General features: G+C 35.9%; 1 protein-coding gene across 1 annotated transcript; it reads right to left on the minus strand.

Annotated features, from left to right (window-relative positions):
* Nucleotides 1–12,720: 12,720 nt before the first annotated feature.
* On the minus strand, nt 12,721–14,013 carry LOC149178549 (uncharacterized). The gene has a single exon (XM_089422137.1). The coding sequence runs from the start codon at nt 14,011–14,013 to the stop codon at nt 12,721–12,723; it is 1,293 nt and encodes a 430-aa protein (XP_089278263.1).
* Nucleotides 14,014–15,833: the final 1,820 nt, after the last annotated feature.

Genomic DNA, 15,833 nt, shown 5'->3' on the forward strand with positions numbered 1-15,833 from the left:
CTTATCTTGTTTCTGTTACTCATAATCTGTTGGCTTTTAAGAGAAGATTTAGTTAACCTTTAGGGATCTTTCCTTAGCTGGCCATTACCTTGGAAGGATTAATTGTCTCTATTGATGTCATGGCAGTCCAAGGCCCCTTGGATTTTAATTTGATCCTTGGGAGAGACTATGTTTATGCCATGAGAGTTGTCATGTCCACACTCTTTTGAGTGATGTATTTCCTCATAATCGAAACATTGTGATCATTGACCAGCTTTCATTTTTTGGTCTTGATCTAACTACAAACCATCCGACCTCCCTAAGCATTCGCTATACACAAGTGGTATCTGGTCCCCTGCCATAGGTTAATTATGCGGTAACCTGACCCATGCCTTCACTTTCCAATGAAAAATAACCTCCCATTGTATACTCTACTTCTTTTGACCCATATACAGTAGCTGACATGGTGAACCCTTCAATGGGGATAATGGAGTTTTATCTTCCTAACCCTATTAAGTCTATTGACATGAATTCTTTCTAGAGCATTTTTTACCTCATGTTAAATACCTCTTGGAAGCCATGATCAAGGTATGTCCCTTAACATGTATTCCTTCCAGATATTTGTCCTCTTGGAAGCCATGATCAAGGTATGTCCCTTAACATGTATTCCTTCCAGATATTTGTCCTATTGGAAGCCATGATCGAGGCAAACCTTATGAGCATACTTACTTTTCTGTGTCAAGTTCTTTAAAAAATGAAACAAGTCATCATGAGTGTAGTTCCTTTTTATGTCAAGCTTGTTAAAAAATGAAACAAGGTGTATGAGCATAGTTCCTTTCCCGTGTCAAGCTCATTAAAAAATGAAACATATCTCCCTTCATACAGTTTGGGGGGCATGTTCCTCTAGTCATATTGTTGGAATTAATCCATTAGTCTTCGCAAGTCATGTTGGGGGCATGGTAACCTATCCCAATCATAGTTTTTTCTCTCTTTCAAGCTTGTGTAAAAATGAAACCTATATCAAGCATATTTTTCTCTCTCTTTCAAGCTTGTGTAAAAATGAAAATATCTCAAGCATAGATTTTTCTTTGTTTCAAGCTTGTGTAAGAATGAAACCTATCTCAAGCATAGTTTTTTCTCTATTTCAAGCTTGTGTAAAAATGAATCCTATATCAAGCATAGTTTTTTTTTTTTTTTTTTTTTTTTTTTTTTTTTTTTTTTTTTTTTTGTTGAGAAATCTAAGGCATCAGGGTTAAGTGTTTTCTTTTCTATCAATAACTGCTTGTGAATGAATTTTACTCAGATTAGGATCTTCTTTTAGATTATATTATTATAGTGTTATTCTTCATCAAACTGTTAGCAACGCATAAACCATAAAGAGACAAGAGACACATAATATAGGCTATCAACCAGGGCAAAAAACTCTCCCACTTGAGAGGAAAACCTGAAAAAATTCTTCTTCTTTTAGATATTCCAATTGACGAATACCAAGACCAATACCCTTGACCTATTTGCCACTCCAAGACCAAGACACAAGTTATTTTGATGAGATCCTAAGACAAAGATAGTAAACCGTCTGCTCCTTCCTTTTTCTCAGCTCTTCTTCCACTTTGACCTCCTTCTACTTCAAACCTTTGGCCTCCTTGAATTAGGTATGCAATCCTAATTCAGAAACCCTATCTCATGAACAAGACCTTATCTTATGCCTTAATTTTCTTTGCTTTGGATAGGTCTTCTTCTAGCTTGACTTGGATTCCTTCTTGACTTGAACTTCTTCCAACTTGGCTACCCAAGAGGATTGTTATTCTTATAGGCTCCTTCTGTTGCAACTCATCTCTTGCTACCTCACATGTGTAGAGGAAATTGACCCAAAAATATACCCGAAAAGATCTTGGTTTATGCTCTTCCCTCCTTCGCTTGATAATGGGCTTCCTTAGTGAGCTTTGTACCTCTTACTTCATACTTGATGATGACCAAAAATATATTCCTAAGATGATGTTGAGCTTCCCTATTTATAGTGTTTGGAGCCTATAATAAGCCGACTTGAGAGAGGGTGGGCTGCCATGTCTCTTTGTGTAGATTATTTATTCCATCTTGTAGCTGACTTGAAGGAGAGGTCTTGTGCTTGTCTTGGAGGGATTTCATACCTATTCAATGAGTCATACAAAATGTAACATACGCAAGAAGGGTCATTCATACATGACATTGAATCAATTTGAATTTTATGACTAGATGACAAAACCTAAAGGCTCACAATGGGAGCCACTACTCAAAATAAAATTCCTTGCTCATGAAACTCATGAGACAAGCATTACAATAATAATTTTATTTTTCTTCTTTTCATCAATTACATAAAATCACAATTACACATTTCATTATGAAGACTGAACCTAGTTACACTTTTCAACACTCCCTCTTAACTAGGGAGGTATTCATAATGGTACCTTGTCATTCTCAATCTGAAGAATTTCTCGTAAGAAGAGTCAGATCATTGGTAACCCATCTGTATAGAATCATATCAACCAACATTTTTACATAGCAACGCCTTGAATATTAACTCTATCTCTCCATGAGATCTAAGCACAATGTTGGAGAGACCAATGATGTATACACACCCTCATCATTATCTCTCTCGGAACATACCCCACCCAGGTTCTCAGGGTGTGTTTCACCAGGACTACTTTTATCTTGGATTCCTAATCCTGAAAGAATATTGGTCCTTTATGACTAATATTATCTTGGATTCCCTAACTCATCTTCAAAGAGCATCGGATGCCATAACTTTACCCAATCCTCCATTATGTCTTCCCAAGTGAAGACAAGAATGATGTGTCTATCTCTCCCTCTTGATTAAGGAGGGAATATTCATTCCAATAAAGGAATGTACTCATTCCTATGGAAGGAATGTACTCATTCCTATGGAAGGAATGTACTCATTCCTATGGAAGGAATGTACCTAAGCCCCCTCTTGGCTTAGGAATTTTTTCTTCCAAGTTTCTACCAAGTAATAAACTTGTTTCCAGGATCCCTCTTAATTAGGGACCTACAACAACTCCTCAGGTGGAGATGATGGGACAACCAACTGCTTGAATAACTCCTCCTCACGATGTCATGAACTTCTTTTCGTTATCTAGGAGTCTTCATGTTTGGGACTTCTTTAGAGAGCACAAACCATCCATCACTTTCATCCATGAGCCAGTCATGTCATCATCGAAAAGTCATCCATCATTTCATATTTGGCCTTCCTTCAAACAATGTAAACTTTGAAATGGAACCTATAAACTCAAAACGGGAACTATAGCCAAAAAACCCCAAAAAAACATGAAAAAAGATGCTAAAAATGAAAAGTGTCTATACTGGAGTGATGTTTTTTTTTTAGGGTTAATTTTCAACATATTTAAAAAAAGGAAGTAAAACCGATTTTTTGTGTGCAAAAAACAAGTGTTTTTGAGGGACAAAGCACACTAATTCTTTTGGTAGAATAATAGTTTTCTTTCCCAGGTATAATTTCAACATTTTTAGTAATGACGATAAAGATAAAATAATGGGATCCGAAACACATTAAAATTTCATCAATTTTCATCCATGTTGTTAAACATATAATAACATGACACTAAAGATCACTAAAATTCTAATTGTTTTCAACCATAACATTAAAGATAAAAAAATGGAAAATTTTCAACAATAGAATTAAAAAACTCTAAGTTTTCAACATATTTAAACCATGAAATTATGAGCAAATTACATGACTAAATTAATCAAAATGTCAATACTTGTAGATTGAATGAAACATAAATTATATCTCTAAGTTATTGTTGCATTGTAGATATTCTAAACAATAAAACTCATCATAATTAAAACATATAATCCAACAAACATAAAAATGACTCGTAACTTCATTTAACATCATAGGGAAATCAAAAATTTTATTTCAAGATACGATGCAAACACCATTTATATCAACCGTCTTAGACAATTATTCAAAATCACTCATATTTTCTTGCACACCATCATAATTTACATATTCAGATGAATGACTGGATGCAAATGAAGATGTTCCATATTCTTCTCTTTCATCAACTAATGCGCCATCTGAGTCCACAACCATGGCCACCATTTCAGGTTTCAAAATTCTTCTGGATCTACAACTGGTTTCATCAAACTCCCATCTCAACATTGTTTCTTTTGGTAACAACCTCTTCAGAATCTCTATCGTCTTGAAGTGAAGAGTTCCTCTCTTTGTTAAATTGAATTCATAAATGTTGAAAATAACAACAAGAAATGATAAAAATAGAATCCAGAAATTCCAATTTTAATTTGTCCTTGAATTAAAATTCAAATTTAATCTGACTAGCTACTTGAAAAATAATTAATTAATTCATCTTGGATTAATTAGTTGGAGAAATTCAAGCTAGAAGTCTTTGTGCAGTCATGCAAAATTTATCCCTTAAATTAAGGAGATAAGGATGAGTTATAATTGAGTTGTAATTAGTTAGCTCAGTTAACTGAGTTATGTCTAGTTAAATTAGTTCCAAACTGTTTGAGGAACTAATTGTGAGATCAGTCAGTTAATGCATGCATGCCTCAAACTAGTGTACTCCAGATAACTGAAGATTCTCTCATAAATAACTCATGCATGTATATTCAGAGAAGACCCAGTTGAGATTAAAGACATGGACAATGTACTATCAGTTGCATGAGTTTTCCTGTAAAGGAAACTCATCCATGCAGAAGGAATAAGGTTCCTTGAGGATTGTGTGGTTTTACAGGGTGTGAGATCAGAGTGAGTGATCAGTGTTACACTTGGTAACAGTAGGATCACCCAGGAGAAACAATGTAAGGAAATAGGAGGCTTGGAGGGCAGAGGAGAAGGTTTGTGAGAAGCCATGTTTTCCTGTGAGCATCCAGGAGGATTCCACTGAGAGCTGACTAGCTGTGAGAGCTAAGGTTTTGTGTAATTCTAAGATATTTCCACCTTGTATGATAATACAGATAGCGTGGCTTTTAGCTGATGCTTTCCCCTAAGTATTCTTCTGTGTTTCATGTGCATTGATTCTTCTTCTAGTTATATGTATTCTGCTTGATCTTGCTCAAATCTATTAAGCTTCCGCAAGTTTGATTGTAGAAGTAGATTATAGTATTTTTCTTTGGTATATTTCATTATCGAGTTAATCTACAGTCAGATTTTCTACATAGATCTCAGAGGTATATTTGTAGATAATTTGCAGGAAATTCTACATTAAACAAGTATGTCAACATCCTCCAATTTTAAGAGCTATGTGCGGCGACGATTTATATTTGTACCCTTTCTTTTTCTCTTTTTGACAACTTTTTTATAAACTACCATCTCTGGCTTGTACACACCATTGAATGGGTGTGTATTTATGGCATACCCATGTACTTCAACACCTGCAACATCTTCATTTTTCTGTAATGACATTTATAACCTTAGCATCCCAGAATAGATAGCCATTGGGATCTCCATCTACTAGCACGGTGATCATGCAACCCTCCTTAATATCTTGTACTAAACCCCTGTAAAGGTCTTCCATGGCTTCACGTTGTGCATGAGATCTTCTGGAACCAATATACATTTCTCTTTCCTCTACCTGTGAAGAATTAATAATAGCTTGAGATTGTTGTTGTTCAACAATATTTCTTTCCTCATGTTCATTTGACACATTTTGTGGCCAAATAAATGGATTTTTCAAAGGTATATATTCATTTGTTGTTCTTGAAATGATATCACTTTGATTATTGAAAAAAGACTCCCACTAAACTGAATAAGCAGTATCAAAGTACTCATATGTATATCTAATACATTTTTTAATTTCTTACAGGCAATCAGAATAATTTATATCTCTATTTTGCCTGCGTGCATTATGAACCTCAACAACTGATTGTAATAACAATGTATTTGACACAAATATTGGGTGATCTAGAATGAACTTCAAAAATGCCAAACCTGATGATGACGCCCATTTTGCAGTAGTTGAATACTTCTTGCCCCACATTAGTGTTTTCGCATCAATTTTTTTGTTACGAAATTGACGTTGGAAGCTAATGTCATTAATTTGTTCAATGCATTTCTTCTCACCATGCGATCCCAAAATAAACCTTCGCATGTCAACAATTTCTTCCAACACATAAAAAATAGGCTCTGGCATGTATGATTTGTTAATACACTCAATTAATGATGGCAAGCTCCCAACATCCTTCCTCCTCAATGTGACTAAAAAATGATTGAACATCTGATCAATATGGTCATGAGTGTTCCCAACAAGAAGGAAACCAACCTTTAGCTTCTGAAAAATTCTCAATTCAACAAGCATGTTTAGATATCCAAAAACAATATGATTTTTTTTCACGACAAGTGTTGTCCAATTGTAGATACAAAACTTCAGGAAGATTACTAGACCAAAGAGAAAGCACATCATGAATTATGGTTATTGTCATATTTGCATCATTATGAATATTTTGAGTTGTGAAGTATATTGAAGACCATACAACTGACCAAGTGATACTGAATAAACTTTTCTTCATGTAAATTTTTGGGTGTGCGAACAAAATGTGGTAGAAGTGTTTTCTTATGGTCCATACCATCAATTATCAAACCCAAATATTTATTTGGATTATCATAACACTTTTTTTGATGCTCTTACAACTTTTTCCTTTCACTTGTTTTTTGTTCACGATGCTCTTGAAGCACTTTGACAATAGAATCTACACAACATAAAATAAAGTCATTGATAAATATGTTTTCATAGTTGATGACTATACAGTTTTAAAAATTAATGTTATGAATGCTTACCTCTTTCCACCCCTTCACATTTATGCCTTTTTTATTTAAGAGAAGAACATGTACTGCAAATCCCTATCCTTATCTTCTTAGGAATATGAAAATTGTTAATAAGGTACAAAGCTCTCATCCCATTGTTGCTCACATTCCTGCTTGTTTTGATCTAGGTCCGATTTCTAGGCCTAAGGAGATCACTCTTGTCCATAAGAGGGATTTATCCATAAAAAAACACCCAACAATTTTTCTTCTAGGATAAATTATTCTTCAACAAGGTTTACAATTCCAAATTGATTGGAAATCTGTGCCAAAAATCCAAGTCCAAACTTCAATCAAATTTGTCATCTATCTACTCCCATGTGTGGTTGTTATAGAAGAGAGATGATGATGATCGAGTGATCAAATTGAAATGTCACATCATCTATAAATATACAAGTCGAATGGGTAAATTTTACCAAAGGACACACCGTCTCATGGTGGGGTCGACTAGAATTCTTGAGCTTATATCATGCCCAAAATAAATATTATTTTATTTTAATTTCCATAATTCTTCTAGGTCGACTTAGGAGTCCTCTTGGCATGTAGGACCACCTCCCAATAATTCATAAAAACCAACACACACACAAACACACAAACACACACACACACACATATTTGGAGAATATTATAGGAAAACTCAAGGGTTGCTTCCCCACATTCATGAATGGTGCCTCTCATAAAATTGGTATAGACTAATATGCTGAACCAATGGAATTTCAAATTGGACACCTATTTATGCAAAACTAGTTGAATGCCTAATAATGTTCATAAAAAAATGTTGAAATAACTCATAAGCTTGAATAAATTATTAATTGTGAAATGAATATGCAAACTTAACTACATTGTGTGCAAGATTAACCACATTATGCAAAGATATGATTAAATAGAAAGATAAAAATATTTACAAAGGTAGGCATTACTTAGTGATAAATCCAAAAATTAGTTTTTTATGAAGCCAATTAATAATTGTATTGACATTTTCTCGTTTGTGTGAGGTATAGAGTTCAATAATAAATCCAATAGATTACATGGACATATTGACATTTGTGAAATGAAAATGGAGGTTTGGTTACAATGTGTGATGGGAAAGGTGGGAAAGGTGTTGAAATGAGGTGGGATTTTAGTAACATAGTACAATTGTACAAGATTTAGAATTTGTATATTAGATTAGTGATTAAATGGTTAAATAAAATAGTTTAAAATGAAAGTGTATATTATAGTTTACTTGATGTGGCTATATACAAAGTTTGAAATAATAATTATTAAGAAAAATCCAATACTATATAATTTTAAAAATAAGTTAATATTCTCTATTTCATTTTCTTTGTAAAGTTGGTATATTCCTTATCAAACATGAACCTATAAAATGTTATATTTTACACAAATACAAGTTAAAAAGGATGAATAATAGAAGCTTCCCATCATTGCTCTATAATCCTATCATTGACCAAATAGAGGTTGGATTTTTTTTTTACTAAAATATTATAACTTTGGGATATTCAAGGTAATGTAATCCTCTAATGATGAAAACATATAATTGAAAATATAAAATGAAGTGTTTAAATAGCTATGGAGTGAATAAAATGTCAAAGACAAATGAAAGTTGTGTTATTATGAAAAGGACATCAATATGCCAGTTGAGTTTGATTGAGTGGACAAGAGGAGAAGATGTGATACTCTACACTTGGATATAAATACCACTCATGGAATGCTCACTTTTCATGAGTAAATTGTTGATTAGAGCGCTTCATGAGCTAATTGTTAACTGGAGTTGGAAAAGTACCAACAATCTCATTCTTGCCTATGAGTTGGAGGGTCGTACAAATAGTTATAAGTTAAGCAAAAATGTCATAAATACTAAACTTGAACATCCTTCTTATCCTTTAAGGTTCCGAGCCTCAATAAACAAGTGATGATAACTAAACTAAGAACTAACTCACATGAGTTACATAGAAAATTTGATAGATGGAACTTTTCCAAAAACTTATTATGAAAAAAGAATATATAAATTGTGCAACCTAAAGGAAATTGAAGAGGAATATCACTTCCTTTTAAGATGTACTCCATACAATGATATTATATGTGTTCATATTGATATTGACAATCATGCTTTATTTCATGAAATCCAAAATCAAGACAACTAAATGAAGCTTGTAGATTTCATTCTGAAACTAAACTCATATTAAAATAATTGTCTAAACAAGAAATTTTGATATTTCAATTCCTTAATTTTAATTTGTTCTCTCTCTTATATTTTATGATGAATCTTTGGGTAGTTCGAAGTCATTTAATGCATGGGAAATTACTATTCAAACTTGGTTCATTCACATTGGAAACTAATTTTTATGGAGCTTGAAAACATCCTATAAAAGAAACCACGGGCCAACATTTGAGAAGAGAAGAGAAAACAAGGTTATGCTATCTAAATGGTTCTTAAAGCTCTGTAAGCCTTAAGCGATCATTTAGAAAAAACATAGCCACTAATTAATATTTTGTGTCCTCTCATGAGGAGCTCACATACACACTTCTGCGCTACAAAAAGAAGAGCTTCCAAGGAACACAAAAAACACTCTCCCAAGGAGGAAGGGAGAGTCCACCTACTTTCATTCATTCTCTATCATCACTTCCCTTTTTGTTTTGGTGTAATTTTCATGGTTTACATTCCTTTCTTTCCTTTCTGTCTTATGTTTTGCAATGGTATATATGTTATTGACTAACACTCTAATCAATTATTTGTCATTAGTGTGGAAACCTTACATGATATAAAGATTATTTTTTCTTATCTAATTGACAAAAAAACCAAATAGATTGACATGTCCAATTGGTTTTCTAACCACTAGTTCACCTTTTTTTTCAATACGAAAAAAGCTTGATTGTATTAAAATCAGATAATGCCCAATACATCTTTATAGACTGAAATGAGAGAAATTCCTTGACAGTACAGACTGTAGGGGAACAGTGTAGTGCAAAAATGTCTGAAAGCCTATTATACCAAAAGGTACCAGAAAAAGAAAAGATGTATATGTGCGGTATACCTGAGGAAAAACAAAACTTTTTCCAAATAGATTGCCTAGATAGGAAAAACCCCTTTTGGGAGCGTCATCTGCCAACTGGGAGAAAGTATGCAATATGAGCAAGAAAAAATAGTTGCAGGGAACATACCTGGGAAATTGATATGAACAAGTAAAATTATGTGCCAAGTAGAAAAAAATCCTGAATAGAGTACGTTTCGGCTTCCATTTTTATGTCCATTTTCCATTTGTACATTTGAGTTAGGAGCCCTTTCTTCGACAAATCATCTGCTTGAGTATTTTGAGATCTGTTGACATGATGTATAGTATAATCCTTCCTCCTCCTCCAGAGTGTGTCAATTTTGTTCAGCCAACCTGAAAGGTGTTGATTTTTTATAAAACTCTTGGCTATGACATGATCTATTATGATTTTAAAGTCACCATAGATCTGCAGGGACCGAATATTTAGGAATAAGCTGAAGTAAAGAAGCCCTGATAGAGCCATTACCTTGGCTTTATTGTTTTTTCCTTTTCCCCCATTCCAGTGGATGGAAAATTGTTGATATTCTTCCATGGCTATGTAGACCCCACAAGCACATATACCATTTTGTGTCGCCCCATCAAAATAGGCTCTTGGAAAGTTCATGTGACTTGTCGTTTGCTCCTTTGATTTTTCCTTTTTATGTTGTGAAATCTTGGGAGGAATAGAGTTATAAAGAGTGATAATGTTCTCAAAAACAGACCTAAAAACTTCCTTTATGTTTTGGAACAAAGTGTTATTCCTCTGTTTCCAGATTGACCAAAAAACTAGTTGTGTAATAGGTCTCCAGATTGCTTTCTAATTACTCCACCAATCAAGTGCTTCTTTAGTGAAGAATGCAGAACAAAATTAAAACCAAAAAAGGAAGCAAGGCTCCTCCAAAGATGAAGGGTGTGAATACATTGCAGGAACATGTGTAAGTTATTTTCTCCCTTTGCTTTACATATTAAACATATTCCAGGGCTGGACCAGTTCCTCTTTTGCAAGTTTTCCCAAGTAAGATTTTTGTTATGGAAAACTAAACACGAGAAAATGATGATTTTATGAGGGCTCCCAGTTTTCCATAATGATAAAGGAAAAATGTTAACTGATTGAGAATAGTGAAACCTGATAAGGGTTGAATAGATATCTTTTACACTTGCATTGTCCTTTTCACTGTTTCCCTTCCAGATGAAGACATCCTCTTCTTCAGCTCAACATATGCCCTTGTTCCTTAATATCCACTGAATCTGTGTCCACTGTTGTGCTAAAAAACATTTTAAGCCCAAAGTCGAAGCATTTCTCCAAATGGGGAAAGGGCCCTGCCATTCTGCAATGACCTGATTCCAGGTAAAAATCCCTTTCCGATGGAAGAACTCTATTAATTGCCGTGATATATTAATATCATCTCCCCCACCCGATATAGAGTCAAGACCTATGAATACCTTATTACCTGTTTGAAAGCTCCAGGCAAGGTTTTGGAGGAAAAATGATTCAATTTTATGAAAACTCATTTAGATGGCTGAGCCTTGAGGAGACCCTGTCGTCCCCTTCCTATACCAAAAAGAGATATCTCTGCTAGCCATATACTTCTTCCTAATGGATCTGCTCCATATGCTATCCCCAAAAATGCCTCTCCATAGAGACTTGCATAGCAAGGCCATCCCGAAGATCCGGAGATCCGTGATTCCCCATCCCCCATGCTTCTTTGGAAGGGTAAGGTCTGATAGTTTTGACAAATGATATTTGCTTTTCTCCTTATTTCCTCCCCATATAAAATTTGTTATCATTCTATGCAACAAAAGAATTACACTCGCCGGAATGTAAAAAATATGGGCCAAAAACACTGATAGTTGGGTCAGCACTGATTGTGCTAAAACTGCTTTCCTGCCATAGAGAGACACTTGTATTCCCATCTAGTTATCCTTTTGAAATATCGGTCTGAAATCCATAGCCAGTCAGATTTTGAATAGCCCGTAGGTTTTAGATGAAAACCCAGATATTTCATGCCATCATTGATGGACTTCACTTCAATCTTGTACAGTTGAACCAGATACTCTATAAATTCCATATTAACTTCCCCATGATAGAAGGAAGATTTTCTATCATTTATAAGGAGGCCTGTAGCTCTTTGGAATTTTTCCAAAATTTCATGTAAACAGTTCCAAGTGAGCCGACAGAGCATTCCAAAAATCAAGATATCGTCCACAAATAAGTTATGAGAGATGAAATTTCCCCTGCTGATCATCAGAGGGTGACATCTTTTTTCCATGACAGCTCTTTTGATATGAAGACTTAAGGAATCCATTGCTAGAATAAACAGAAGAGGGGATATAGACACCCCTGTCTCACACCCCTAGCAGCTGAGAAAAAAGTAGATGGCAGTCCATTGATGATGATAGCATAATTAATTTTCAACACAGGCCATTATCCAATTTGTACATTGAGAATTTAGGCCAATTTTTATAAGAAGACATCTTAAAAAACCCCAGTCAAGGCAGTCATAGGCCTTCTTGAGGTCAATTTTCAGAATGGCCGCCTCAATTTTTTTTGTATGTAGAGAGTGCAGGCTTTCCTGTGTGTTTGCAACCGCCTCCAAGATGTTCCTTCCCTGAAGAAACCCATGTTGTTCCTGAGTCAAGAATTTGGATAGAGTACCCCGAATTCTGCCCGCTATGATTTTGGATATGATTTTATAAATGGTATTACACAGAGATATAGGTCTATAATCCAAGAAAGAGGAGACTTCCTTCTTTTTAGGAATGAGGGCTATGTAAGTAGATGTGATGTGCTGATGAATTTTTCCCTTGGTTCTTGATTCCTCTACCATACCCAGTAATTCATTCTTTATCAGATCAAAGAAATGAATGAAAAACTCAATCGTCCATCCATCGGGCCCCAGACTCGTCTTTTTTAAAGGACTTCATTACCATTAAGAGTTCCTCCTCGGTGACAGGTTGGAAGAGACGATCATTTTGTTCCTCATCAAACATAGATGGGAATAAATCAATTCCCCAGAGAATATCCTCTATCCCACAGTCCCCATTTCTTTTGTATGATTTTTCAAAAAAAATTACTGCCTCTTTGGTGATGTCTTCTTGAGAGTGAACTAGATTACCCTCCTCATCTTTTATCTCCCAAATAGCATTAATTTCATGCCTGGAGTTTGCAAATCTATGAAAAAATTTGGTGTTCCTATCACCTTCTTTTAACCAAATTGCTCGACTTTTCAATCTCCAGGTAGCTTCTTCTATGGCAAGTAGACTGTGTTTTTTCCTTTCCAGCTCCTTTATATGGTAGTGCAACTCTAGAGTAATGATATTATCAATGAAATCCTCAGCTGTCCTGTCCAACTCCTTTTGTATGTCATCAAGAGCTTTCCTGTTCAAGAGTCTCTTTCTGGATTGCCAATCTTTTACACACTTCCTAAGAGATACAAGCATACCCAAGAAGGACTGGGAGGGAGAAGATTGGTCCTGAGGAGAGGAACTATGCCAAGATTTCTGAATAAGTTCATTAAATTCTGCATCCTCCAGCCAGACTCTGTTAAATTTGAAAGGAATGCCTTTCCTGAATCCCTGATTTCTCCATTGAAGGGAGATAGGTCTGTGGTTAGAGATGAAGCACTTTATAATGTTCAAGATTGGTAAACCCAGTCGATCCAATAAACTGTCATGGATTAGAAAACGATCTAATCTTTTTGCAAGATATGCAACATCAGTTCTACCATTATCCCATGTAGGGTCCATCTGGGGGGGACAGACATCAACAAAATTATGCTGGAGCAAAGCATCTTTTATGGTTCCAGCCAAGGGATCATTCTTCCTGCCTCTACCCCAGACTTCATCTAAACTCAAAGTGCAATTCAGATCACCAGCTATCATCATTGAATCAATTTCCAATAATTTTGATGCCAGGAGGCGGTTCCAGAAGGAAAACCGATCCTTATATGGAGCGTAGACATTCAGAATATGGAAGGAGCAAGAAATACCCCGAAAATTTGTAAGAAGCAGGATGCTGGAAAAACATCTAAATTCCCTTGCCGTTATCCAAACTGGATCCCATAGAACAACTAAACCCCCTGATTGACCATTTGCCTCTGTTGCAACAATGTGCCACGAAGGAAACATGCGCCTAAAATATGATATGGATTCAGGAACTCCATGCATGGTCTCCTGAATGAGGAGAATCTTGGACTGAGATGAAGAAAACAGATCCTTTAGGGTCAAGAATTTATGGTCCGCCCCTAGACCTCTAATATTCATAGAAAGGATGTGAGTCATGAAGGCTTTTCCTTGGGCTGGCTTGCTCTAAGAGGCCAATTTACAACAAGGTCAATAATAGGAACGTCTATGAGGGAGAGGTCTCGGAGTTCTATTCAGGAATTATCCTTCCTACCTCAGAAATGCCTACTACCTTTGTTTTGCTTTCTTCTTATGGTAATGTTCCTTGCCTATGTTGGACTAATAAGGGGAGAAGAAGGCTTATCAAGTTTGTGAATAGTGAGGGGATGCAGTTCAAGTGATTTTGTCCTCAGAATTAAGTCCAAATCACTTCCAAAAGAGTTTATAGGGGATGAGATTGGCGAATTTTGAGGAGTGACTGTGATGTAAGGCGCTTTCCCTTTAGCTATAGATTGAACTTTTACAGGAGATGGGGAGGATGAGGGGATGAAAGTGATGTGAGAAGAAGAAGGAATATCAAAATAAGGGGGAGGAATAGGTAAGGGGGACCGAATTTCTTTATCAACAGAGGGCTCGGGGGGATAAGGATTGGAATGAAGAATTTCCTCTCTCCCAGATGGAGTAACAGACCTTCGGAGAATTTTGTCAGATGAGAGAACTTTATTCAGATATTGATTCCTAGGAGACGATTGATGCACAAAAAAATTCTCATGAGGAGATATTGATTTTCGGGGAAAAAAAGCAGAGGGTCCAGCCTTCATAGATAGGCTTCTAGAAAAATAGGGAGATGAACCATGAGGGGAGGATAAAATAGACATACCTGAAGGAGTGGACTTCCCAATATGTTGAGCCCTTATGCCCACAACCCCTCTCTGCTCTTGGTTCGAGAGTTTTGTGCAAAATTTAGCATGATGACGAGGAAAATTTCTTTTTAAGTGCTCAGTTTTGTGGCAAGCAGAGCACTGAAAAGGGACCCCCCAGAAATCAAGTCTCTGTTGAATATTTAAATCTCCCCAAAAAAGATCAATATGTTCAGGAAATCCTCCTCTATATTCCTTTTCAATTAGAATCCATGCCACTCTTTTGTCCTTTGCCCCGAGGCACTTCGGGTCCACAAAGACAAATTTCCCTATAGCATTTCCTATGTCTGTCAGCGTCTCCTTCATCCATAATTCTATGGGTAGACCAGGTAACTTCACCCATATAAGATTGTTTGACGGAGTATTCAACAGAGGGTTATATCCTATATACCATTTATGAAGGGCTAAGAAGCTTTTGTCGTGTACCCATGGAAGAGTCCGAATAACTTCCAAGTCTTCAGCACTTAAGAAGTGAAAGCTATACCAATCCTTCATGAGTTTGACTATCGTGGGAATGTATCCCAGTAAGGAATTCCATTTAGTACCAAGCCAAATTCTCATCTGGGCATCATCCATTTCCAGAAAATGCCAACAACCTACAAGTGCTCGACTTTGAAGACTGGCAATTCGATCCGAGAGAAAAACACTATCCAGGTTGATAGACGAGGGTGGCGGAATAGTCTTAATGGGACGCTGGTTATGTTTATGTCGCGTGAATTCATGTCCACCACCTTTCTGCTCATGAGCCGGCTGGGCGGAAGGAGGAATTAATAACTTCGCCAGAGTGGACTGCCAGTCACACGGAAGATTGGATCCCCCATGGATCGATTCCGCTTCAATGGTGGCCCGCACCATAGCGGACGTGGCAGACACATCCGATAAAATCTCCATGAGACTGATAAAAACAAAAGGAAACGTCAGTCGTGCTGACAGGTGATGCAAGCA

Source organism: Pinus tabuliformis, chromosome 4_1, assembly GCF_031772625.1.
Source record: "Pinus tabuliformis cultivar Carrire ecotype Pingquan chromosome 4_1, CPIR1, whole genome shotgun sequence".
NCBI classification, from domain to species: domain Eukaryota; kingdom Viridiplantae; phylum Streptophyta; class Pinopsida; order Pinales; family Pinaceae; genus Pinus; species Pinus tabuliformis.

Bases quoted from the DNA above. Each gene is read 5' to 3' on its own strand.
- LOC149178549 (XM_089422137.1), bottom strand. From the start codon at position 14,013: ATGCATGGAGTTCCTGAATCCATATCATATTTTAGGCGCATGTTTCCT.